General features: G+C 43.8%; 1 protein-coding gene and 1 long non-coding RNA gene across 2 annotated transcripts; one reads left to right on the forward strand and one right to left on the reverse strand.

Annotated features, from left to right (window-relative positions):
- The first annotated feature begins 862 nt into the window (after positions 1-862).
- On the forward strand, positions 863-1,823 carry LOC101766251. The gene has a single exon (XM_004968942.3). It carries the CDS (start codon positions 1,147-1,149, stop codon positions 1,513-1,515), a length of 369 nt encoding a protein of 122 aa, XP_004968999.1. The 5' UTR covers positions 863-1,146; the 3' UTR covers positions 1,516-1,823.
- A 1,127-nt stretch (positions 1,824-2,950) lies between these two features.
- On the reverse strand, positions 2,951-5,152 carry LOC111257453. Its single transcript, XR_002677986.1, has 2 exons — positions 4,837-5,152; positions 2,951-3,180 (listed from the first exon to the last, which is right to left on the reverse strand). It is a non-coding gene; the product is annotated as an uncharacterized LOC111257453 (long non-coding RNA).
- Positions 5,153-20,118: the final 14,966 nt, after the last annotated feature.

The raw sequence follows: 20,118 nt of genomic DNA on the forward strand, positions 1-20,118 counted from the left end.
TTAATGTTTAGAGTATCTCAACGCACCCTAACTTCAATGTGTTTAGGTCACCCTGTAATTTGATGAACCATGCTGTTGGATGCGGACTTCATTTACCTGAAATTGTGTATCTAAGTGCATCGACACTGTTCTTGTTGCCATTCATGTCCAGCCAACAGGTCGGCAAAATCAGTCGACCATGGGTTGCTATATGTACAGCTCCAGTTCGTTGAATCAGAAGTGTTAGTGGTTTATGAACGGAGAAAAATTATATGCCGCCTTCCGTGCTGTCATTTCCACCCCCTCTTGTTCCCGCACGTCTGAAAGCCTGGAATAATTCATTTGGTGTCCTGTCACAAGACAAGAGTTTAGTTCGTGATGTTCCTTATCTTCCCGTTCGCATCCAGCACAAGCACGGAACGGAAGCTGGGTGCAAAGCCCACAAAACTTTGCTGCTCCAGTTTATCCCAGTCTGTTTCTTTTCTTTTATTCCTTTTCCGCAAATGCAGCTAACTGTGGCTTATATGTTTGCAGCCCAGGTCTCATTTAGCTACCTTCATCCTCTCGCCATTTCGGTTTTCAGGGCCATTAGAGCAGGCTTAATCTGTCAGTTTTAGCATGAGCTAACCAATGCACATATGGCCTCACATACTCTGCTGGCGCCTCCAACCAACCAAACCATGCCTGTCACTCGCACATAATCCTACCCGCGTCGGCACTAATCGGCACTAATTCCTTGGCATCCCATGTGTAAACCTACCAGAAGATACCACTGCCACCACAGCAACTCGCTCCAACTCAAATTAAATCAAATCCCACATCAACCACTCAGGCCGGCCGCCGGCGCCTCCTTCAGGTTCAATACTCTGTTCTTGTATACCAATATATTGAGAGAAATTCTCACGGTCACGGGGCAATTGGCATTATTTCAGCACGCGACGGTTGACAAAACTGCGCGCTTGGATACTTAGTCTAATCTGCCGTTTCCACCGATCGAGCGAGCGAGTATTCCCAACCACCAAAAAGCCTCCGCCTCCCTCCGTTTCTTCTCTGCTTCGTCCCAACCGTCGCTGACCTCCCTACTAATCTTCGCGCTCGTCTCCCTCCCCTCCCTCCTCCGCTCTCAGTAGCTTGCTCGTCGCCAAGAAGAGCCACCAGCTGGCTGCCATGGACCGGTCCAAGTCGTACGCGGGCGGGCGCATGCAGATCGAGCCCTACTACGGCGGAGGCGCGCGGCCGGACTTCCGGTCCTACTCGTACAGCGCCGGCGGGGGCGGCGGTATGGGGATGTCGTCGTACTCGTACCAGTACGAGTACGGCGGCGGCGCGGCAGGGGCGGCGGCGGACGGGGACCTGAAGCGGAGCAAGTCGTCGAAGCGGCGGTGGCTGGCGCTAGGGGACCCGGACATGGAGCGCAAGCGGCGGGTGGCGGCGTACAAGGCCTACGCCGTGGAGGGCAAGGTGAAGGGCTCCTTCCGCAAGAGCTTCAAGTGGATCAAGGACCGCTACCTCCACCTCGTCTACGGATGGTCCTGATCGAAACAACTCGCTTCGATCGCGCATGTCTCTAGTTTTGGCTGCCTTCTTCGATTCTCCCTCTCTCTGTTCATGCTTTGCTTCGATCATGGTGAGTACGAGTGCATATCAACAAACGGTATAAACCTTTTTCTTTTCTTTTGGGAGCTTTATTGGTAGATGTTGTTCTTGATGATGCCAATGAACCAGTCAAGTGTCTGATGATGATGATGATGATGTAACCAAATGAATGGGTTTGTTGTTTCGAATTGTTCTTGGATGAATCGATCCATCGGGTGATCAATCGATGGAAACAAATTGTTCTTCTAGATGAGCTGTGTTTAGGCATAAGCGCTTTGAGTTAGTCCAACTCTTTTCTGGTCAATTATTGAGCGCTGATGCAATTAGCTTTGCGTGTGTTGAATGAGTTATTGCTAGATAGTAGCTAGCGTGCGTGGAAGGGCGTAGGAAATAGCTTTGTCTTTCAGTATGGATCGGTTGGCGTCGATGACATAAGCCACACCCACAGCATGCCTCTCTCCTCTGTTTTTTTTTTCTTTGACGAGTTCTTGACACAAGTCTTCAACATTGCTATACCACTATAACACACATGGCGGCGGCAGGATGGCCAGCGGCGGCCACAGTTGGTCCAGGATGAGGAGCTGAAGCAAGTAGTTCTTAGTTAGCTACCTAGCTAGTTACCCCACTCACCCTGTTGAATCTTAAAGGGAGATCAGCGCCAAAGTGGATTCTGATAATTTTCTAGCAGGTTGATTAGCTAGATCACAGTTGATTTTTTTGGAACATAGTTAGGCCTCAACTGTACATGTGATTAACTACCAAAGAATAAAAAGGTCATCGAACGATTTTTCTTTATGGTAAAATATATGCATGACCTGATGTGAAAACAACATGCAAGGGCTTGGTTAGAATGTAGGGTTTTTTTGGACAAATCTTTGAGCAAAATTCCACCAATACATCCATCATCTTCGACCTTGCATAGTTGCACTTGCATGTAGTGTGAGTGATGATGGCGCAGCTTTGCAACCAATGGAGATTGCCTGATATGACCATCGAAACCGTTGCCTTGGCTCCATGGAATCCCCAATCTCAGAGCACCACAAGCTCAATAATGGGCGTAGATGTGCTCGATCCAACGGCCAGTTGACAGCCGCCGTGGTCAACACACACAGATATTCCTGGCGCGCGTGGACAAGGACAACGTGGTGCCGGGTGCCTCACGCGGCTAAGCTACTTGAACCTGACGGCCCTGTCCCTGTTGCTGTCACTACCACGCGCGCAGCTGAAAGCGAACCCCAAAATTCTTTCGTTCCAATTCTCTCTAACCGTCGAACCAAACACTCAGGCCTTGTTCGGCTGGCCTGGATTAATTCCAGCCATGTATCTAATCTAGGCCTGGATTGGGTGAATCCAGACGTGTCACTCAATCTAGGCGAGGGTTTAATCCGGCTGGGTTTGATCCAGGGATTGGACAGGAATTGTTCGGTTGGATAGGAATTGATACAGGGAATTAAATTACATATGTGAACATGATCAGAGTCTTGATGAGCTAAAAATTAAATTAGAACCCAAGAAGGTAAACATCTCTTGCATCTACACCGAAGCACATTAGGGTGATCATCCTGAGAAGCTTACGCCACAATGCAGCAGATAATTCTTCTTCGACTGCACATCAGAACAAAACAAGATGGATCAGCATCCTTCGTACATGTCTAGAAGTTGACAATCAACATCAAATGAAACAGGCAGGGAAATTTCAGCCAATTTTTTGGGATCAGAAACATAGGAGAACAAAGCAGGAGAACAAGATGGATCAGCCAATTTCATACAATTCCTGCATGTTTTTCAAGCTTGTATCAGAAAATTTATAACCAACTAAAAGCCACAAAACTTTGGACATGGTGAACTGACTGCAAGGACATGGTCAACACAGGCAAGTATCAGGTGTTAAAGTTGGAAGTTCGTTTCAGAACCTTTCAGAAATTACTTTATTCTGGAACTCTGCATTCTGAAAGTAAAAATTTGGATTATTGGCAAACACATCCAGCCAATGAGCTGGTTCAGTTTACAGACTATGAAAGCAAATATAGCAGCAATCACAGCTTATTCAATTGGAAGTTATGCTAAATAGATCAGACACTAGTCAGCAACAAACTGGTTGCTGTTAAGAAGTTGGCAATAAATTGCTGCTATAGCAGATAAAAGATTCTGAAGCTACAAGATAACACTACAGTAACCACAAACAATGTGAATAAATTTCTGTTATATAAAATGATCAAGAATAGTAGTCAACCCATGTGACATGAATATTCTGATTATATATGGTACATAACTTGGTGTACTGGGTAACTGTTAACAACAGCCAGTTTTATGCACAACTTATGAGCATGGCCAACGTTGAAGATGATCACACAAAAAAGAACAAAAGCTTCTATCCAAGAACAGATATAATGTAATAGTTAAAGCAAATACTAGCATTAGCATCTTTGAATGCTAATGTAACATTAGCATCTTAATTAAGCAAACAAATAACCTGACAGTGATGAATTTTGCTGTAGGACCACACATGACAGTAAGATCAATTTGCATCAAGAAACCACTACAGTGAAAACTTGGAGATCCTTTTGTGAATTAGCATAAGCAGCAATAGATCTAGCATCTGTGAGTCTGTGATATGATTGGGGCAATAGAATTTGCTTAAACTAGTACGATTGGGGCAGCATCATCTTAAGTGCGTCCAGCTCTCGATCAACACAAATAGCATCATCAACTCGTGTTTCAGAACCATTTACAATTTGGCTCATGGGTAAAAATGGTCCTGAAATTTAGAATGACCATCCAACTTCATGAAAAGAGTTTTCTATGCTTGGGGTCTCTTGATTTGCAAGACATACAAAGTAGTTTGTAAATTTTGCTAACAGAAACAGTAATAGGAGCTAGCTATGCTGTCTAATTAAGTAATTAAGGAGATAGAAAATCAACAAGGCGTGAGTGTGGTATATTTTCACTGCTAAGCTTTGCTTATTAAATTACTAACTCATTATCTTTTATACAAGGAGTGTTTATTAACTCAAAGCTACCCAGGCCATTACTGCAGCTCTACTCTCTTCTAGCTCTAGGCTGTAGCTGCAGCACCATGCGAATCAGAAATCAGGCAAGATGAGGCACGCCAAGACCGACTCGGAGGTGACGAGCCTGGCGCCGTCCTCGCCGCCGCGCACGCGCCCCGTCTCCTACGTGCAGAGCCCCTCCAGGGACTCGCTGCGGAAGAACAAGAATATGAGGATGGGAGAGGGGAAAGAAGAGAGGGCGGCGCCTTACCGGTGAGAAGGTGGCGGAGAGGGTCGCCATCCGGGCTGTGCCGCGCCGCCACGCCGCCACCTCGCGCCGCCGCCTCGTCGCCTCACACGCCGCTAGCTCGCGCCGCCGCCCGTCGTCTCCCGTCGTTGGCTGAGGATTCGTTCCGCAGGGTTGGAGGTGGGGATTGATTCCAGGCCTTGGAGTGAAGGGGTGAAACCGAGCCGACCCAGGTTTGGTTCCGGATCAGGTCAACCAAATAGTAATTTTTATTGAGGCCTGACTTCATTCCAGGCCAGATCAAACCACCCGGAACAGACCCCGTTCCGAGCCATTCCGGCTGAAACGAACGAGGCCTCAAGAGGCCTAGACGCATAGGCAGAGCTTGACAAACAAATCAGAGGGGGCCAAAGCCAACACGTGGATTTAAGGCTCCTTTGGTCTCAACTAAGCTCCGCCAGTGCCCAGCAGGGCGTCAACCTTTTCAACCAAGACCTCCAATTCTCTAGAGGATCGGATATTCCAAATTAAACTTTACATCAACGTAACTACTGAGCCAGCCTGATTAAGTTTAATATGATGCATGTTTTTTCCTATTTATATCGAATTAAAGCACACTAGGGTTCAAATCTTAGTGTCCATGCACCATCAAGTTGTTTGTGAGCTTCCCGCCAAATTTTTTTTTGTTTGTGAGCTTAGTAACCATATAAGTATTGCTAGTTTGTGTAGATCTCGAAAGTAATGCTTCGCTAAAAGAATGCTCTTGCAACTGGCTGTACATGAGTTAGCAATCGGACGATTATGGATTGGTTAATTTGCACCCCGGGGGATTCGTACACAGAAAGAGAAAGAGGAAAAAGCCATTATCCAACGTTTCCACTGCTTTCTTTGTCAAACAGAGTTTCCGCAACTTGGTTTTGACTATTTCAAATTTATATAAGAACAAGGAAAACAATCATTGTTTGGTTGCTGCGCATCTTTCAAAACTTCTCCACAAGGATTAGAACTTACTAAACAATGTCAAAACGACATGATTTCACTCCAAGGAATGATAGGTGAATATGTGATTAAAAAAGAGAAACGGAGCCTGTTTCCCATCGGTTTAGTTTTGTACACCCTGAAGCCATGGCGAGTTTCCAATAGTTCCAATCGTCACTGATTTTGAACACCATGGAACTGTTTTAAAAATGGACATCCGAGTTTTTTTAGATAAAGGAAAAGCAAACATTCAAGGCCTCTGCATAACCGTGCATATATTCATCATTAAAATAAGAAAATAATCTCAAGAGTTGCATATCCTATTATTAGTTTTCCATAGATGGTCGATGAAGATCTCCAATTCTCCATGGTGGTGCCCTCCAACATACCGTATTCCCATTACACGACTCTGTTTTTTTTACGAGTTCTTGACACAAGTATTCAACATTACTATACCATCATAGTACGATCAATTCGACGTATGTACAGCCGTCGTCTCAACCAACAAGTATGGTTTGAAACTTTATTTTGTTTGTTTCTGGGTGCACTAGATGAACGTACATATAATCGAGCTTACGCGATAAATGTATTTCTTTTGTACGTGAATGAAATGGACATAAGGTGGCGAATATTTTGCGAAGTCTCACTCTACTTTTGTCTGCATGTACTGGTTAACCAGAGAGGTTTCGTAAAAAAAAAAAACAGAGGAGGTAGTGAAAACAACATGCTAGTGCTTAGAATGTAGGGTTTTTTTTTTTAACAAATCTTTGAGCAAAATCTGCCAATGCATCCATCACCATCCTTGCATAGTTGCACTTGCATGTAGTGAATGATGATGGTGCAGCTTTGCTACCCATGGAGATGGCCTGCCTGATATGACCATCGCAGCCATTGGCATGGCTCCATGGAATCCCATAGCACCACAAACTCAACAATGGACGCAGATGTCCTCGATCCAACATCCAGTTGACCGCTGCCGGTGGTCAACACACACACATATATTCCTGGTGCACATGAACATGGACAACGTGGTTGGTGCCCGGTGCCTCACGCGGCTAAGCTAATTGGTTTTGACTATTTAAAATGTATGTAAGAACAAAGAAATCAATCACTGTTTGGTTTCTGCGGATCTTCAAAAACTACTCCACTGGGATTACAACTTCCTGAACGGTGTCGAAAGGACATTATTTCTGCCCTAACTCAACAAGAAAGGATATGTGCATATGTGACTGAACAGCGAAAACGGAGCCTGTTTCCCATCAGTTTAGCTTTTGTACACCCTGAAACCATGGCAAATGCTCCCTGCAATCACAAATAAGTGATGGTTTAACTACAACTCTAATTGCTTACTTTTTTATGTCTGATTTTGGAAAATTAAAAAAGTGATATGAGAAGATTTAGTTTTATAAAATTATACTTTTTCATGTTTTACAAGTATTTTATAACAAAAGGGTACTAGTTAAAGTTATGCTTTGGAGACTATATTGATGTCAAAAATGTCAGTTATCTGTGATTGGATGGAGGAAACCTACAACTGTCGGGTACGCCCACTTTGTGAAACAATTAACTATTTTTATCCATGGCAGGAAAATGAAGGTGCTGTACATTAGATTTTGAAAAATACCATGAAACCTGTTTTAAAAATGAATATCCAATTTTTACGTAACGTAAAATCAAACATTCCATGCCTCTGCAGAACAGTGCATATACCTATTCATCACCATAGTAAGATAAAAAAATCCTCAGGAGTTGTGCATCCTATTAGTAGACTTCCATCCATGCTTGGTGAAGATCTCCAAGGGAGTAGCCTCCACATTCTCATCAGAAGACTCCATTGCTTGTCCTCTCGTGCAGGAGTGCCCAAACCTAATCCATTATATTGCCCACCAACCTTTATTTCATTGAGCCAAATCGCTTAATACCCCCCACCCCACCACACACGTGCGCGCACGCACACACACACAAAAGAACTAAAATTGGCATTTTGAATATCTTATTATCAATATTCCATTAAGCCATGACCAAACATATGGGATGCATTGCACGTTGGAATTAGGCCAAATGTAAAGTGTACAATAATATAATGGGTACAATCCTCCAAAGATACTTAGCCAAATGGCATTCATAGAAAAATTTAAATAGTTTCTTTATTAGTATAAAAGCAACATTTTTGCTACATTGCATCATCTCTTGACCAAGTTAAAACAACTCCTTTTGTAAGAACCAAAGGAACATCTAATTTCAAATAAAAGTTTTAACTTCCATGAGTAACAACTATTTCGAATGAAAGCATGGTCTAGCCAAGCAAGATACATTGATCTAACTGTGAATTGTTTGCGCATATTTGAGTTCCAAAAAAACATATCTTGTTGTCTTTTAAGGTGTAATAGGATCTCCAGCATCCTCTAATAATCATATCCCAATAATTGATATTGGGAGATGTCCTAATATCAGTTTCAAGATTATTGGGGGAGTTGTTTTTGCATTCCCCAATCCCCAATAATATATTCTGCTCCACTTCTCTTTATAATTGAACATGAACACTATGGAATGTTCTATTTAGACATCCAAATAACTCATAATTATTTCAACACCAAATAAGTCATAAATATAAATTCATAAATTTGAGTTTAATTTAAATTTAAACACAATTAGTTAATAAAAGAGTAACTTTTGAAAAAAAAAGGAGCTGCAATGTGATTAGGAATTTATTTAAATTAATTTCTATCATTGACAGTCTGACATGATTGTATCATCAAAAAAACTATGTTCTGCATCAATCCTTAAGTGACAAAATTGGTGCTTATGTCCAAGAAATTTCTCACAAAAGAATAAATCGAGATAGGTATTTGATGCTACATGTCAACTAGGTGACTAATCCAAATGCACATCTCAAGAAGCTCTCTGAACATATTAAGAAAGTAGATTATATATACTTTGACATGTGGTTATCTGAATGCCATGAACAAGATCAGTTTTGTCTGCCTACCTATTACCATTGAAATGTTGTTATCGATCACATTTTAATTGCTCTAATCTTTTGGACAATGGAGAGAGCATGTTAACACATAAGTATTTCATCTCCAATTCGGTCGTCTTTCAGCTTTGCTCTAAAACAATCTATATTTACAAGACTTGACAAGGAGCTATCGCTGGATCTGGAAGTAGTGGGTGCATACGTACTATTAGATCAATTTTTGTAAGCTAGTGGGAATGTAAGTATTGTCATTTTGCGATAGCCTGCAAATTTGAATCTTTCGGTACTATTATATGCTTTTAACTTTTTCTGAACAAAAAAATTGTAGATATTACTTTTTACTCACTGAATCCTTTTTAGCCATTCTTTTTTTTTTGTATACACCATCAACCTGGAAAAAACTCGCAAGTTGGAAAATCGTGGTCATCTGTTTTTATAGATGGGTTATAATATACTCAGTGACCTACAGCTATTCAGGCCATCATGATGTGTTTATCCAATTTTTATAGGCAAAGGTTAAATGTAACTGATTCTGAGTTTTCATTATGGTCATCAGTAACCATTATCTTATTCTAGATATTTTATATGTTGAGCTGACTTCTTGTTTTCATTATGTTTGTCAGTAGCCATTATCTTATTCTAGATATTTTATATGTTGAGCAGACTTTTTTAGTGGTGAGTAGGTGACAAAGTGATTCATACTTATGTGCTTTGGAGTTTCAGGTTAGCAGTGAACTTGGAGGGGGGAATACTTATACACTACTGGAGAAGTAAGCATTCATCCATGCCATTAGTACCATAAGGCTTTTGGTTCGGTACTAACGCGCAGAGTTAGTATCGATCGTCACGCACAGTGCCACCGGATCTCCTTTAGTACCGATTTTGGTTTAGCTAGTACTAAATGGCAACACGAGGATCGTGTGGCCAATGGCTAGATTCCCCTTGAAGCTATTTAGTACCGGCTGGTGGGTCGAGCCGGTACTAAATGGTGTTCATACACGTTAGTACTGGTTGGTTGCTTCAACCGATACTATCACCATTTAGTACCGGATTGAACAACGAACCGGTACTAACTTACACCCTATAAATCACCCTTCTTCTTCCTCCCCAAGCCCGAGCTCCACCATTTAGCCGAGAGCTTGAGCCTCTACTTCACTCCCATGTTGACCTAGGGAGGTGCTACCCATTCTTTCCACAATTTGTGGGAATTTCACTCATCCAACTAGAGTAAAGGTTAGCAACTTCATCTTCCCTCCTATCGTGGTCAATATTATATGTTTTATGCTTTGTAGCTAGAGAAATTTATGCTTTTTAGAATGAGGATAATGGAGATTTTTACCTATGAGGATAGAGGGAAATTAGAGTTCAAATAATTTTTTGCAATTTTTTATATAAATTTGATGCATTAACTAATTTTTAGACATTAATATGATGCATGAACTAATTTTTAGGCAAAACTTACTAGTATAAATTTCAAAAATGTGCAGATGATGATGAATTGGCCTGCATACTATTCCTATTGCATGATTACACAACTTAATTGGGAAGGTAATAAAGCACTGAAATAATCATTGCATCTACTCTCCTAGTCAAGTTGTGTAATCTTGCAGGAGAAGGCATTATTTTAAATGAATTTATCCATATCCATATATGTCTCCCAAATATTGTATCTGATGCTCTAATAATTTTGTTATATATTTGATAAAATCTTGTAGCACAAAATGCCGATACATCGCAGCTTTGTGCCATTGTTTCCCCCGCATCCCTGTTGACGCTCATTATTGACACACTTTTAGTGCCATTTAAGTGGTGTTTTCATACATATTCTTATACTAACCCACCACTTGGCACCTGAAATAACCCCATTTTTGCATATGCAATGTATTTTGGAGCATAATGCGTTTTTGCTGAAAATTGGACTAAATGGAGCATAATTGGATAAAGCCCAGAACAAGCGATGACCTAGAGAAAGATGAAGGCCAATGGGTCCAAAAAGGGCCCAGGCCGATTAGCCTATGGAGGCCCAGGCTGATCAACCTAGGACCTTCTGAGCTCCTCTGATGCTCATTTTTGGCAAGCACTCCACAAAGATTACTTAAGGGCTAAGTTTGCAAAGATATGACAAGATGAGTTCGGCATCAAAGAGGATCAAGTGGAGATTTGGAAAGTTATCAAACATCAACCTTATCCCAAAGCTATCGACATGCCAGTCCCACATGCAAGTAAAAAATAAGACTCCAGAACACCTAAGAAGACTTTGGGACGAAGGAGGGTGCGAGAGGCCACAAGGAAGGGCTAGGTGGATTGGCCTGGGGCTTTCCTTGCTCGCCTTGCCTTCCAGTTTCTACCACACACTCTCCAGACTATAAATACTCCAAAAATCCACCGAACCCGTAGATCCATCCACTAGAAGTCGATGAATAGAGGGACACACACCAGAGGGAGCTGAGGGCCGCTGCAAGTCTTCGAGGTTATCTAGGAGATGGCTTAGGCTAGACCCTAGCCGCCATGGTCGTCCCTGCGCGGCGAAGCCATGGTGGAGTTATGGAGCTGAGCCTTATGATCATCAAGGCTTATGTACACACGCTGGTGACATCAATCTAATCTTGTGCTTATTTTGATCTACTATGATGCATGCTTATTCTCATATGTTTACCTAGCATATGTTCTTAGTAGGAATAGATGTAATCGTGGTGGTTAGTCTATGTCTTGCAAATACATCTTAGTAGTGCGTAGGAAGTCTGTGTGATGACCCTTGCGTGGTGATAGCATGTGGGAGGGAAAAGGCCGAACCATTGCATAATACTCAATAGGATCGATGGCGAGTATTGTGGGAGTCATTTGAGGTAAAGCTTTAGAAAACCGGAGGCATTAACACGCACCTCACAGTAGGACCACAATAAAGTAGGCCGCTTGCGAGCCGCTTTTCTGAGAGATGACTCTTTATCAAGGTGCTATATAGATTGGTTACCACTTTGGCTGGAACTACAATAAGAAGATAATAGGCTCATGCTACCTTTGATTGTGTTACCTCATATATATATGGATGTGATATGTTTACCCTATCTATAATACTTATCTCACGATTGGGTTTACCTTTATATGCAATTCATGCTTCATGATAGGATTAGATCCGTTTAGCTAGATAGAGAACCCTAGTTAGTTTGCTGCCGATCCACGGATTGATAAACCTTGGATGGAATACTCTAAGGGAAAAGCTACGATGATCCATGTGCTTGCGGTTCACAACTTGGTGTGTTAACTACCGTCAACGATCCTCCAGCGCAGCCTGCTGGCACTTCCTTCCCCATCGATCACGGACCCAAGCCCATTACACAACCGCACTTACGCCGAAACGTTGTACTTACGCCCTTTGTATTGTAATATTGATTTTATTACTCATTATATCATACTAATGATTTTTTATAATTTGTATTGAATCTTGTTTCACCAATCGAGTGGTTACGTCAAGTAATAACTAACATGACTGAACAAGCTCCTATGGTGGTACATGAACAAACGAGTCTAACACAAGGTAGATGTATGGTTTGTCTGGCCATTAATTATGTAGGCATGCGAGCACAAAGACTTGGCACATGTTGCCACATGTAATGCAGTGAGGCAGGCACTGACCCAAATAGAACGTCAAACAAATCACATATTTCAAGACTGCAGTTATTTCAAGACTACCCTATCTATCATTATCTTACCCCTACCTTGAGTAGTGTCTCTATCCATCTTATGATATACTAATATCCATAGTAAACTCTTTTGATATACCCGCCTTCCTTTGGGAAATACGATACCTTAGGAATACTCTTGGGTGAAATGCTACAACGGTATATCCGTACACTTGCAAATTTATTCGTGGTCGTTAAATATACCAGCAAGCATTTATGGCGCAGTTGCCGAGGAAGGCACTGGTTAAAAGTTTTTACTTTGTATATGTTTATATTCATAGTTGATAGATCCTTACTCAAGCAGGCTAACCTTGATTGTCTTCTCTATCTTTGATGTGAAGACAGGTAGTGTATGACTGGTTTCGACTTCCCGACAAATTTCAGTAAGAATCCAGAGTCACTTGTGAGAAGGGTATGATCTCGCGTCTTTCCTCCTCAAATTACTCTCTGGGCAGTCAACCCAGCTTTCTTTTCACCATCTATGTCAACCGCGATGGCTCAGAAGACTCTTCGTAAGTACTCCGCTCCCTCAGCCTCTCAGGTGCTGAAAGGCCCTGAGGTGGACATAGGAAATGTCAATGTCGAGATCAAGACGGGTCTTGTTACCATGGTCCAGGCTAGCCCATTCTATGGGAAAGCCAACCAGGACGCAAGCGTCCATCTGCAACAGTTCCTTGAGCTCTGTAGTACCTTGACCATCAGAGGGGTGAGTGAAGATACTATTCGTCTCCAATTGTTCCTGTTATCTCTCCTTGGGAGATCGAAGCAATGGTTCTACGTGAGCCGTACAGAGGTGAATACATGGGATAAATGCTCGGCGGCATTCCTTGCAAAGTTTTTCCGTTGGGTAAAACCAACGCCCTTCATGGAAGGATTTCAAGTTTCCAGTAGCTACTGAGTCAATTCCCGAGGCATGGGAAAGGCTTTAGGAGTACATCCTGGCCTATCCTCACCACGGGTGGATAGGTGGCTCATTCTTTAGAACTTCTACAATGGGTTGACTCCGACATCCCAAGGCCATGTTGATGCTGTTGCTGGAGGAGCCTTCTTCTCGCTTACTATTGAAGCTGCTACAACTTTGATCGAGAAGATGGTCTCTAATCTTGGGTGGAGCAATGAATGACTCCAACCCCGATAGAGAGGTACACATACCATCAAGGAATCAGACATGCTTACCTCTAAAATGGATCTCCTCATGAAGAGATTGGATGACTACACTAAAGAGAAAGCTACCATGTCCAATGCCGTCCAAGCTATGAATTCTCACATGACATGTGAGGTTTATGGAAACATTGGACACTCGGGGAATAGCTACCCCAAGACTCAGGAGAACGTATTGTACATGAACGGCAACAACAACGGATATCGTTCACAAGGAGGCCAAGGGTGGAATCAGCAACGCCCTTACCAAGGAGGTAGCAACGGTAATTCTTTCAATCCTAACCAACCCTCCTTTAGAGATCTTATTTTTGGGCAAGCTAAGATAAATGAAAACCATAAAAGGAAGTTAGCTGACAATGAGAATACCTTGGATAGCCTCAACATAAAACTTGATGGTCTTTCTTCTGCTTTCAAGAACCAGATGAGTTTTAATAAAATGCTAGAAACCCAGTTAGCTCAGCTGGCTGTTGCTGTTCCTTCTGCTAAGATCGGGAAGATTCCGGGGCAATCTGAATCTTCTCATGAAAATGTTAGTGCATTGATCGCCAGATGGGGTAAGCCATCTCGAAGGCCATTTGTCGCTAACCATGCAAGAACAACCCATACACCAAAGAAGGAATCATGGGATGAACGGGTAGCAAGCAAGGAAGATCCGGGATACCTAGCGATCAGCTGCTCGATATATGACTACTACATCAAGTGGGCCCTTTGCGACCTTGGAGCAAGCGTCATCATCATGCCCAAGGTAATTTTTGAAAGGTGGAATTATCCTACTCTTTCCCCTACCTAGATAAGATTGCAACTAATGGACTCGTCGATCCGGGAATAGTAGAGAATCTTCTGATGAAAATCTGAGGTTCCCACATCCCCGTGGATTTCGTGGTCCTCGACATGGAGGAAGATCCAGGAATGCCACTCATTCTTGGGCACCTATTCCTAAAGTTTGTCAAGGCAAGGATCGATCATTGGAAAGAGGAACGAGAAATTCAGGTTTTAGCAAAGGGAGGAGCAATCCTATCTGATCAATCAAGAATGTGAGTGGCACGGGGAGTGGATGGAGCCAAAGCCCCAATTCAAGAAGCTACCAACCACACCATTGAAGCCAAATAAATCGAAGAAGGTGAGGCGGAAGGTAGAATGAGCATCCTCATCCACTTCTCCAAGAATGGACACCAAATGGTAAACACAAGGAGAAGAGTCCCGCTTGTCGGACTCAAAATGGTGAGTCCTTCGCCGACAGGTAAATCGGTAGCTATCTCATATTCGCTTTCCAAATTTTGATTTCCCCATTATTTGATTTTTCCCATTGCGTATTTGATTTTTCAAACTCATATTGTATGCTGGAATTTTTTTGGCCATTTTCCCTTTTCATAAAAAATTTCTAAAAATAATTTTGAGTTAAAAATCTCTTTGAAAAATATTTTGAGCATTTATGGAGCAAACTTTAGCTGAGGCAATCAGGCATGACGTCATGTAGCCGTTGGGGAGCCCTAGGCCAAAAGGGGCAGCTATTAGGGCCCACTAGGGGTTGGTTGACCCCTGGGTTTGGCCGAACAGTCCCTAGGTCCCACCAGCGCCCACGACTAGTAGTCGTTGGCCATAGTCAGAATCTGACCGTTGGCCCCATTTTCTCTATAAATAGAGCCCAAGAGGGGGTGATCTTCATCCATTTCTCATTTTTCATCCATTCGCTCCCTCTCTACTCTTTGCTCTTAGGTTTTTCTATGAAGTTTTGCTCAAAAGTTGAGTGCAAACAATCTCTCTCTTGATTTATTTGCACAAGTGGTTGGCCATGACTCTCTTTCCAAGGGAGGATGTTAGACCCGTGCGCAATGATGAGTTGATGATCTTATATGCCATGGTCAAGAAGATCAAAATCTCCCCTGTCAAGGCTATGGTTAGGAAATGGCTTGAGAATTTTAAGATGACGGGTCCCATTGAGTGCACTTCTTTGATCACTCGCGTCCCTTCGAGGATCGGGGCTATAGATGGGAATGCTATTCCTTTCATGGAGACACCTCGTCTTCATATTGGCGAAGTGTATTTGGTTTATGACCACACACTCAAGATGGGTACGGATGATTCTTTGGTTTTCTTCTTTCCTGGCTATACAAATGAGATCCCGTTACCTAACCCAGGGCTTTGTTTGTATTATTGCCGGTTGCTAACCATGCTTCTTGTGCCACAAGAGGAAGCTCGCAGGATCAATGTTTCTAGTGTTCATAGTAGGATGACACGAAGCATGTCAAGGAGTGCAGCCATGCAGCCGCCGCCACCACCGCATCCACAGCCACAGCCTCCCATGTACCCAGCTTAGGCGGGATGGGCCACAGCTGGTTATGTGCCCGGGGTAACACCCGAGTACACTTCCGATTGGGACCAACCCTCCTATCAGCACGGAGGCTAGTGGTTCAACGTGGCAAAGCGTGGGCAGTGACGAGTGGACACAATCGATCCATCGGAACCGATCCACTAGTTCCAGCTCCGGTTTTGTTCCTGCCACGTATGCCACTCGGCGCTCGTTCTCAGCTCGAGACCACTCTGGTCTTGCTCAGCAGCTGAGTGAGCTCACCATGCGTACAGGCAACATGGAGGAGTCGCTAAACCAGTACATCTAGTCCACTCAGGATTGGAAGCAACAGACTGGCGAGAGGATCCATGCCATGCAACAGCAGGAGGAGGAGTTGAGGGCTTACTTTCATTGGATATGGTACAACCCCAACCAATGAGAGGACCCCCATGAGAGGTAACTTGTATCTTCACCACTTTCAGAACATGCATGCTAAAAACAAATAAAAATCTGAAAAACTAAAAAGACCAAAAATATTTATTGCTTTCCTATGTGTGGTAAGAATGCTTTAATTCCTCATGGTTGAAATGATGAATAGTTGCTTTGTTTATTTCCTCTCATATGTCTAGCTACAACTTAGTATCCTACTTAGTTTTTGAGTTTGTTGGTTTGCATGATCAAACCTTAGCTTGAAACTTGTGGGTAGCAAAAAGCATGATCTAAGTCTAGGTTGTTGTGAGATACGATATGATAGAATAGAGTTGCTATAATCTTGTTCTACGTGATGCTTGATATCTGGAGTTTTACTTTTGAAAATGCTAAAATTATAAGTTTCTCAATGATGAGAAATTCCTATGCAAGGCCATATGTTGATCCTATTGAATAGCCTCCACATATGCAACATGTTTTCTCATTGAGCTTTGTCAAATTGTTGTGACCCTTGGTGAGATGTTTTTCAGACTCCCATGATCAAGATCACGTACACACCACCACCACATGCTAAATTTCTACACTAGAAGTTAGCAATCATGTCATCCATCCATCCACAAAATAAAGCTTCATGTTGTTCTATGACCTCTCTCTCCAAGTTATCCTTGCAAAAGAGACATGGGCTATGCAAAAAGAAATAAAAGACATGCTCATGAAAGCATGATGAAAAAAAGAAAAGAAAAGAAAAGAGAGAAAAGATAGACTATGTCCCAAAAGGAAAAGCAGAGGAGAGAGATGGATCAAAAGCAGAGGAGAGAGATGGATCCTACAAAAAGGAGTCCATACACTTTCCACCATATCCACCATGCACATACATGCATATCTTGATCACGTTGTATAACTTACTTCTCCAAAGGATCCGGTTTTTGACTTAACAATACATGAAAAACATGTATGCCTTCATTCTTCCCTACCTACAGCTCCACATATTATCCTATTAGGAGTAGGTTATGAAAGAAAGGCAAACCTATGCCATGGTGAGGAATCATACACATTGAGTGATCCGAGAGTATCATTTGAGAAACTTTGATTTATTTTGAAAAACTTTGCAAAACCTCCAGATTGATAGCTGATCAAGGGATGAGTGAATGGTGCTCTACAAAACCGTTCTATCTCTCAACCGCCTAAGACAAGGTGAAGCTACATGCCCAACAGGAGTAAGGTAAGAGTAAGATCTATGCCAACTTATTCAATTCTTGATAGAATATTTTGTTGTACGCATGGCATAAGATTAGGAATACAACATAGTAGCAACTCCTGATCAACCAACCTAAGTCTTAGCGTGTGGCGGATCCACTTCGGATCTACTTGGTTAAACATGATTTAGCCGCCTGATATGCGACGCTCATGCCTAAGCCGAGTAAACACGAAGTGCCGTCAGATTTTCCTCCGATTTAACCACTTGAACAGGATCATTTTAGCAAGCTCACACGAAGGTGAGCGATTCCAGAGAGTACAACAAGTCCACTGAGTCAACAAATTAACCACTTTAGCTTAGTTGCGAAAAGAACATCAGAGTTTTACAGGATTTCAGAAAACAACAGAAGGTAAAACACTAGCGGAAGCAATCGTCGGGGGTCGGACGTCCGGGTGAGGCCAGCCGGGACATCACTGATCCCTCTCCTCGCCGTCCGAGGAGGGATCCCACTCGACCGTCCAACCCGGAGGGAGCTGGGGCGGCCAAGTGCCAACAGGAAAAGGGTCGGGAGCAGCAACTTCACCTGGAAAACAGGAGCCACAACAAGGCTGAGCTACTAAGCTCAATAAGACTTAACCGACAAGAGTAAACTACTCCACACTTCTAGACATGCAGGGCTTTTTGGCTGAGTGGGTTGTTGCCAAAAGCACTAAGTAAAACCCTATTTTCAAGTTTTAGCTCCGGTTCTAGGTTCATTAACCGGTCTAGGTTCTGCAACCTATTCTAAGCAATCATAGAACCAAAACAAAGTATGTATATATCAACAAAACCATGTCATCATCAGATTCCTCATTTACTCAGGGTGACATAGCGATCAAGCAGTCTCAAACTGTGAGAGGCAGACGAATCGATTCGAGTTCTTTAACCATGCATGGTGAACCTAACCTCATGACATCCGCGCACCCGGAGGTCGCTTCCTGTGTCGGCCTTCCCCATCAATCCCCTAACCCATGTCGGGCCCATTTCCTTTGTTACAAGGTTCCACAGACCCGGCCTCTGCCGTTCTGTGACCACGCTTGCCACCACGTGCGACAACCAGCAGGGGAACTCCGTTCCAAGAACAATGGGGCGACCGCTCACATCTAGGTTCAATCCGGTACTAGACTTCCTCATCCCATACTAAGTATGAGGTTAGTACTTTCAAACACTTGATCACGAACACCACCACTGTCGGGCCTTAGCAAGTTTCCATAGACAGACGGGGCGATCATCCGACCACCAAAGAGTTACCCAAAACCCTGCCCCGTCCATCGTCCTTATAGTTGTAACAGAAGGGTAGACATCCAACTCCTACAACTCGCGAGTGACAGGAAATCACGCGACTTTTACCGTCTCCTAGTTAAGCAAGCAGCTACTCGGTCCAACAGCTAGTGTTCAGATCATAGGAAACTAGGTCATGCATCTAGGGTTTCAACCAACTCCTATACGTAAATGCACAAGCATGTTTTAAGGAAGGCATGCGCAAGTTTGGAAAAACAACACAGGGTTTCATGCAACCGGGGCTTGCCTTCGAGCAAAGAGGAAGAGAACTGCTCGACTTCGGGGGCGGCTTCGGCTTCTAGGGGCAGGAGCTCAGCTACAGCTTCGTCTTCTGGCACCGGGTGCAGCTCGTAGAAGCCGTCGGCGAGGCGCAGCTCTACACGAATGCAATGCAAGAGTTAGTATAGACGGTTATTTCAACAGCAACACTTGCACGTCTGAGCCCAGAAACTCGCGACAAAGAGCAGGAGGGTGGGGAGGTTCAAAGGAGCTGGTGGAGATCAAAAGGTAAGGGTTGCAAAGGAACTTATGATCTGATCCTTCAACTAGAGGATTTGGTATACTAGGGATCCTCAAACGCAATCGCTGAAGGGTTCCCAAGTTTTACACATACCCCCCTCGGGTTGAAGAAAAGATCACAGCCAAGCCCTCGGGCGAGGCGGATAGGGGTCGGCGGAACAGATAGGGTCGGGCGAGACGGAACCGGGGTCGGGCGGATAAGAGGGGTTGGGCGAAGAGGACTGGGGTCAGCAGCTTACCTTCTTCCTACAAGGAAAACTTGGGGTCGGGAAGAAGCAGACTTGGGCGGAGGGACTAAGGCTCTGAACAACGGCTAAGACCGGCAGTGCTCCGGCGGCGGCGGTGCTTCTTGTGGATCACAAGTGAGCTCTTACGCAGCACGGAGGAGCAAGCGGCTGGGTGGCTTGAGAAAACGGAGTGGAGCTGAGAGGAGAGTTCCTCCAGAACTTAGGGTGTGGCGCTGGGAGCTTGAGCAGGGAGCAAGAGAAATGGCGGAAGGCAGCAATGGCGGAGGGGACTCCGGCGGGCTCGCGCATTCCCTTTTATAGCGGCTGTGACGGGGGAAGGGAAGCGGCGCAGGAGCGAGAAGGGGAGCGGCGTGAAGGCCGGGGAGAAGCAATGGAATGCTCTACCGGGGCGGCGATTGAGCGACGAGGGCGGTGGTGCAGGACTTCGGGGATGACGCCAGCGGTCATTGGGCTCTGGCGTCAGGGCGGCGCAGGAGCGAGTATGCCGGTGGTTGAGATTTGGCGGA

This window comes from Setaria italica, chromosome V, assembly GCF_000263155.2.
Source record: "Setaria italica strain Yugu1 chromosome V, Setaria_italica_v2.0, whole genome shotgun sequence".
Classification (NCBI taxonomy): domain Eukaryota; kingdom Viridiplantae; phylum Streptophyta; class Magnoliopsida; order Poales; family Poaceae; genus Setaria; species Setaria italica.